Source organism: Euphorbia lathyris, chromosome 3 (assembly GCF_963576675.1).
Source record: "Euphorbia lathyris chromosome 3, ddEupLath1.1, whole genome shotgun sequence".
NCBI classification, from domain to species: Eukaryota; Viridiplantae; Streptophyta; class Magnoliopsida; order Malpighiales; family Euphorbiaceae; genus Euphorbia; species Euphorbia lathyris.
Window position 1 is genome coordinate 51391896 of NC_088912.1, and position 7971 is coordinate 51399866.

The following is a 7971-nucleotide window of genomic DNA, read 5'->3' on the forward strand; positions in this document are numbered from 1 at the left end:
ATCTCCAACCGCCTCTTAAATTGGTTCTTAAGTTAAAATTTAAGGAGGGAGCAGCTCCAACAGCCTCTTAGTGGCTCCTCAAATCATTAAGAGCTTCTCCATCCTCTCTATGAATAGAAGTGAATATAAGGAGCATTGTTGGAGATGATATATCTTAGTAACTTTTAAATCACTAAATGTCAATTATTTATATTACTTTTAGAGAATTCACTAAGAGTCTCTTGAAAATGCTCTAACTAGATAGTATTCTAAGTATCCTCTCTAGTTCAGGCAGAACTTTCACGTTCTTATTTTGATACGGTTAAGAAATCTCATCTGCTTAGTAGAATAGTCTGGCTATAATTTTAAAGAATTAGATAATACAATTTGGCTATGGATATGGATAATGCAGATGTACCATTACTGCTAAGGTCGTACGTAGAAGAGTTGTCAAAAGTGGTGAAGCCTTTGATTTGAGGGAGGATTTCACCTAATCCTATTAATGGATAACCAGATTAAATGGATAGAGAGGAACAAAAAGTGAAATGAAGAACGATAAGAAGAGCTCATTGCTCAAATTATTTCCCATGAAACAGGGAAAAATCACACATATGCATTAATGCAATAAGTGTCTGTATATATTACAATTTATCTTACAGATGCAACAAATTAAATTCAGCAGTCAATGAGAGTCGCAAATTTGTAGTGATGATTAAGAGTCTCATGATCCTTTACCGCCCCGCTGTTTCTTTTCTTCCAATGCAGTTGCTTCATTCAACATATCAGCAGCATCATTATGCATATCCAGCTTGGCAAGGGCTACAGACTGCATATAGAATGCAGTAGGCCATTCCGGATACACGCATTGTGCTTGCATTGCATCTCTAAGTGCAGCATCTGGTTGATCATTTAACAGATAACAAAGACTGCGTCGTGCAAACACCGTCGGCGAAACCATTGTTCCCACATCTATGAACTGCATATTAAACAAAAATGCATCTACTCAACCCATGAAATACTTTGTAAGCCACAAAAGAAATAAATAGCCATACCTGGGAATAACAATCAATGGCAGTTTTAAAATCTTTATCTCGGAAAGCAAAGTCCCCTCTCTTCCTCGACTCAAGCATATCTCTCATCTGCTGAGTCCACTCTTGAAAAGATAACTGGAAAGAACCACACCAACTCAACCTTTCAAATTTTGAACTCAGGAACCCAATTATGAGAACATCTTATCAGAAGAAATTACCTCATTTGTCCCCTCATCATCTTTGTAATGGGTCATAACCAAGATCTGGTGAATAGCAGTCAGATCCATCCGTGAACAAGCTTCACCCATTGGTGACAGAGGACGCTGAGGTGTTGGAGGAGCTTCTTCATGTTTAGAAATTCCAAGCATTACGTATGACGGGACCTGCAAACCCAATATAATAGTAATTAGCTTCATCAAACCACAAGCATCAATAAAGCTGGACTATGAAAAGTTCATTTTTATCCCTTCCTTATGAAGCAATTTCAACATGGACCACATAGATGTGGACTTGATCCCTCACAATGCATGAAATTAACTAGAAGCAGGAAGTTGCAGACTTCATCCTTTATGCAGTTCAAAAAGAGACTGGATAGTACTGGTAAGATGCATGACCCCATCTAAAGCATGAGAGGATTGAACATCACTAAGCTATATTAAGATTGAAGAAATTAACTTGGTACCATTCAAGGTATGATAAAGGAATGGATTTATTTAATTTATTCCTCTATACAACAATAAAGTTTTCCTGGTATCACAATAATAATGTAGTCAATTCCATATAAAGCACCAAAAAAGGTGTTACATGAATTTAGTCTTCAGTCTGAACAAATCCTAAAATTCATAATACATTTTTCTTCATTCTTTTTGCTACTCGTTTTTTCTCTCTATAGGGGTAAATTGCACTAATAGTCACTGAAGTTTGGAGTCGGTTTCAAAAAGGTCACTAAATTTCATTTTGTTTCAATAAAGTCATTGAACTTTGCTTTTTATTTCAATAAATGTTATTCCAACCAATTCAAATAGGAAAAATCACTGGAATAGTGACGTCACAACCATGTTGAAAAGAACTATGTTACATATAACATGACAATCTCGCGACAACCACCAGGTCATGTTCCTGTAGTTCCTGATCATCAAGTCTAGCCTGGAAGGTCAGGCAAGATTTATTGATCAAGCATCTGGCCTGTCATAAAAAGCTTTATTGGAATTTATGAAAATGAGCACAATGTTTTGTTCAGCCAGGTGCAAAATAAAGTGTCCCAAGCCAGCCTAATTTGAAGGCAAATCAACCAGCCTATGAAACAGTCTAGTCATTACTATCTATATTTGAGATGGGCTTTTAAGTTCAAAACATACAATTGCATTTGCTTGATTGAAATAACTAATAATGAGCAAATAATCTGATTGATAATCAGATCAAGTATTGTGACAGCACACTCAGATTGTGTTTGCAGACATTACGAATAAGTGTAGCTAATTAATAACCAACAACTTTTTAGTAAACATGAACCCTGCTGTCCATGGGGTGGTGGGCCTGTGTTTTCTTATTATGCAGCTAAAATAAAGGGTGACTTGTCTCTTGTACAGGGTTGGTGCAGTCTTGAATTAATTTGAAAAAATGATACTAATTTCAGCATTTCTACACAGCATCTAGCAAGTCTTGCAAATGCTTTTAATATAAAGAGAAATAGTAAGAAATGATAATAGAAATGAACGAAAAAGTTTAAGTTCCCTTACATCAGGTTTCATCCGCAGGGGAGCAATTGTCGCAACAAGATCTTTCGTACTAGGCCGTTCTCTGGGTTCATACTGCAAACATTTAGAGGCAAGATCCACAACAACAGTTGCTTCTTCTGTGGAAAAGTTTCCCTCCAAATGCGACTCCATTAACAGAATGATGTTTTTGCCGCGTATCATATCAAGAGCCTGTATGCACGCAGAGTCATCAAATGAAGACCCGAATTATTTTGTGAATTGGACGATAACTGAAGAAAAAACTCCATGTAATGATGTCTCTTATGTTATATGTACAAAAATTGTGAACAGAAAATTACCTTGAGTTCTATATATATATATACACACACATACATATTACTACATATTACCAGTGTTCAATGGCACATTTACCTTTTGTCATTTATGCTGAAAACAATACAAGACTCATTTAGAACAACTGAGAGAGAATGGTATAAAGGCATCAAGGGCAGTAAGGGAATCAAGAGACATGTGGTGTTAATGATAGCTGGAGTCCGTTGTGTCAGAGATTGGTGTTAGTGTTGGGTTAGTAGTATATATAGCTTTTGGAAGATCATTCTTTGGGTTTCTGCTTATATCTAGGGAAGGGGCGGGTTTCAGCTTATAACTAGGTAAAAGGCTCTGTCCTGTGGAAGCAGGAGTTGTTCTCCTGCTCATTTCATTATCTTATCTGATTGCTTGTTTCTTTCATCTCTCTTCCATTAGTCTTCTTGTTTTCCAATCCTGATCATAGGGGTCGGAAAGTTCATCAAGAAGTCTATTTTCCTATTTCTCTGTGTTTGCTTGAGCTATTCTTTATCACTACCCTAGTTCTTTCACTTAAAACTACAAATATGTTCTAATCAAATTTAACTAACACTTAAGAACAATATTATAGAATATATACCTCTGATAGCATCAACATTTGAAGTAAATCTTTGCTCTAAAAAACCAAGACGAAATCGAAATATTTTCACTTGTAGGAATTTTTGTTAAAAGAATTGGTTTGAAGTGTCATATAATTTGACAAAGTCAAACAAGTTAAACAACAGTATGATGCCTAATGATGAACTACTAAAAGAATATTTTGGTCTCTTCAAAATACTTAAATTAGAGAGTTATAGTTCCATTGTATTCTTACTGTTGCACGCCAATTGGGTTTTCAATGAGTCAAACCAGCCACTTAGAGCTCGATTGTAATAAAAATTTGAATACTCAAGGAGCATTATAATGTAAATTCAAGTAGACAATGTATATCATAATATAAATATGAGTGATTAACAGAGCAAAATAAAAATCTGAGATCATAAAAGAACCCAAAAAAAAATCAAGGGCTTCATAGTGATTTTTTATCATTTATAAACAAGGCAATTTTGAGCTCCATCTTAAAGCTATCATCATTAGCTAAACCTAAAAATGTCAAATGTGGCTTCTTCACTTATTTAATTACAAGGAAATCTTTACAAAACAAAATCCTGCCATATTGTGGTTTTACACTTCAGGACTTGCTTTATTGCTCATGATACTTTAGTTTTGTGATAAGGTTTATTTTTAATAGCACCTGGTACCTAACGCCTTAGCTTTTTGTGTAACACGGTATTGAATTGGCATAAAATATCAATGCAAAATGATATTTTAGCTATCCGGCATCTAACTGGGTTAAATTCTAATACATGACATGCCCAACAATATGTGTGAGTGTGTGCCCCTACGGGTGCACTTGTTGCATTATGCAAAGATCAACGTATTGCTTCATGCCAATGTGAGTTAAATTCTAATACATGACACGCCCAACAATATGTGTTGTTCCCCTACACGTGCACATGTGTTGCATTATGGCGAAGATCAAAGTATTCCTTCATGCCAATGTGCACTCTGGAAAAAGGATTGAAGGTTTGGTTTTACTCGTATAGTGAGCCTAACTCAGTCATCAAGTGGGAAAAAGACCTATCATCTCGGTCCACTAAATCATCCATTATGGGTTATATTGGCCACATACAGGGGGTGAAAAGAAAAGGAACATGTGGACTAGGCTGGGACATTATTTTAAGAGCCCAGTTGAAACATAAAAGGACCAGTCAGTTAACAAAGTTAATATCTTTGTCACTGTATGGAACAAGACAGTTTAATCCATTGTAAAACCTAACACTACTAGTTGCTTAGGTACCAAATTGTTTTTTAAGAGAACACAGGATCTAAAGTCTTATTCGAGAAATAACCACAGGACCTAAAGTGTAGGAAGTATGATGTAATGTAACACGATGTATTTTGTGCTTGTGCCAAAATAAAATTGCAAATCATCAACCTAATTTATTGAACATTATAATTTAGTTGAAATCTAAACACAATATTATGCAGGCGTTCTTAAGTATATGCCACTTACATGGCTTGGAGGGATATGCTTTCCACTCAGCAAATCCAAAAGAATGGTTCCAAAACTGTAAATAACACTTTCGGGGGTGACCCTCCCTGCGTAAGAAAGAAGTATCAGTAACAACAAGAAGAATTGGATGAAACACAAACAAGAAGATGACCATATAATTTGAAGAGCAAAATATTTCCTAGAAATATTATTACATATAATCAGTTATTCATGCCATATGAAATGGTTATTGCTTTTCTTGAAACTGAATATAAAAACATGGTCATTTCTCTTCAAACACAAATTTCTACTATTGCAATTCTTATGCAGTACAATTATCTAGAACCGAAATTATTTTCAAATTTATTAGTATAAAAAGAAGAAAAAAACAGTCCTTACCGTTTCTTAAATACTCGGGTGGAGTGTAAGCTAGATTTGTGCTATAACTTTTCCCATCCCTACTATTCTTCATCATGCCAAAACATGATAATCTTGGATCTCCATCCTACAAAATCCATTTAAAATTGATAATTAAAGCCAATAAAATTATGATAGATGTGTAAGTCAAATATAAGAGAGAAATACCTCATCAAACAGAACCCTATATGCATTTAAATCATGGTACAATGGACGACCTTGAGAACTGCAACAGTCTAAGGCTTCAGCAATATAGAAGGCTACTCTTAATCGCATTGCCCATTCAATAGTTTGATTTTCCCCTGCAAAGAACAAATACATAGAGACCAAAAGTTAGAATAGGTACCTTCAATTCAAGAAATAAGAGCTTTTAGATCCTCTATGGAAGAAGGATATGGAGAAAGCTAGTTCTTTTTCCCTTAGGAATTTCCTTAGTTCTTTATCATCAGTTCAGTACATGTTTGTCCTTGGAAATCCGTCAAGTTATTTTCATATGCACTTCATGTAAGCATAAGCCAAGTTTAAAATTACTGGATATTAACTTATGTAACATAACATTTCAAAAGAAAAAGACTAATAGTACATTATTATATCTACAATGTTACCTTCTAAATCAGAAAAATAGTGAAAAACAAAAACCAAAGAAACAGAGGACAAGCTCAACAGTTTGGGTGGTAGTTGGATCGGATTATTCAGTTCGAGCTTTATTAGGTAGCTCCTCTTCCAATCAAGGTATGTCGCGTACACTACTAGTCTAACTCGATAGTTGATACCTAGCATAAGTGACTAGGGACACTTTCCACTCAAGTCAACCTTAATTGATAGATTAAACTCAAGGCTATTTTCATTAAATGGAAAATGTGAAGGTATATGCGATTTGAAAAGCCAATTATATGTGATTTGAAAAGATAATGGCCCACCATATCAAAATAAAACAGATGATCCTTCAGATTTGTTCATCTCCAAAAACTGAAGGAAAAAGAAAAAGAAATGATTTTGTAATGCTGACTTCAATATGAGTTATCAGACTGTCTAGAAAAGAATAGCTAAACAATTGTATAATAGAAACAGAAATCCAAATCCAATAGCGGAGATTAACTCAGAAATTAGACCAAACTGAAAGAGGAAGCATTATTTTAAATTTCAGAGAGTGGAATATCCATAAAAGATTAATTGAGAATAAAGGATTCAAAAGAACAAACTTGACATATATGGAAGTAGTAGAAATTAAGGTCAAGCATCATGAATCAATGTCAGACTTAATATGCTTCAATAATGAAGGCAATAAGACAATAACATGACCAACTCTATTAAATTAGGCAAATCAAAGAAAAAAAACATACAGTGAAATAAATGCTTAGCTAGAGTGTCATTAGGCATGAACTCAGCAACAAGCAATCTCTCATCTCCATCGCAGCAATACCCAATCAAATTAGCCAGTCTTTTATGCCGCAGTTTCCCCACACCCCAAGCCTCTTCCTGCAAATAAAATGCTATCATGAAAACCCACAATAGATATCTAAACAATTAATATCCGGCAAAGGCAGCAGAGGGAAGATACCGCGAACTGCTTAGGATCGGGCCAAGCAGACTTAGTGAATTTTTTGACAGCGATCCAGCGGCGGTTCTGAAGGCGACCCTTGTAGACAAGATTGGGGGCCTTTTCACCGCCCTCAGAGACGATGTTATCGGAGCTGAAGTTATTGGTGGCTGCTTTGAGGTCGGAGACAGAAAATTCAGAAAAAGAAGGAACACCAGTAGCCGGGTCAAGAACAGAAGAAGGTGAAGGGTGATTTTGGGGATGAGATTGTTTGTTTTGATGGTCTTTTTCTGGGTGGGTTTCAGCAAGAAATGAAGACGCACAGCAACCCATCACTAAACTAGGAGTTCAATTATTTCAATTCTCTGTACAATGAAAAGAGGGGTAAAAGCTTTAAGCTTTAAGTTTTAAGCGTGTGAAGGTTCAAGGAATAATATTTACGCATGTACAAGGAGAAGAAGAAGAAGAAGACTGTTGTGGACATTAATGGGTTCCTCTTTCTTTCCTTTCCTTTCGTTTCTTGCTGTAATAAACTGATAAACTTTTCTTGCGGTAAGTAATTAAGCCTTTCAAACCCTTTTATATGTTCATACCATACTTTAATTTTGACATATTTTATTCTACTAATTTGACTCATTTAATAATATACCATATATGGGATGCAAAAGACTCAATTGAGTTCAAACATACAATGAAAGTAAGAAATACAATATTATTTCCCAATTGATAATTTCACCTCTCATTTTTCATTGTTATATATTATTATGTATTTTCCTTGTAGAAAAATATTTAGGCAATATCATTAAAATTTTGGGTGAGTTTCAAAAATTAAAAAAAAAATTATTAAAATTCATTTTGTTTTAACAAAAGTATTTGAACTCTACTTTTTATTTGGTTAATATACAT

The 7971-nt window shown here is 34.8% G+C and overlaps 1 protein-coding gene across 1 annotated transcript; it reads right to left on the reverse strand.

Moving 5' to 3' along the window:
• Positions 1-522: 522 nt before the first annotated feature.
• On the reverse strand, positions 523-7619 carry LOC136222609 (serine/threonine-protein kinase BSK1-like). The gene is made up of 9 exons (XM_066010356.1): positions 7087-7619; positions 6869-7004; positions 5694-5827; positions 5508-5613; positions 5130-5215; positions 2750-2938; positions 1229-1393; positions 1032-1145; positions 523-955 (listed from the first exon to the last, which is right to left on the reverse strand). Exons 1-9 carry the CDS (start codon positions 7396-7398, stop codon positions 701-703), a joined length of 1497 nt encoding a protein of 498 aa, XP_065866428.1. The 5' UTR covers positions 7399-7619; the 3' UTR covers positions 523-700.
• Between the last annotated feature and the right edge of the window lie 352 nt (positions 7620-7971).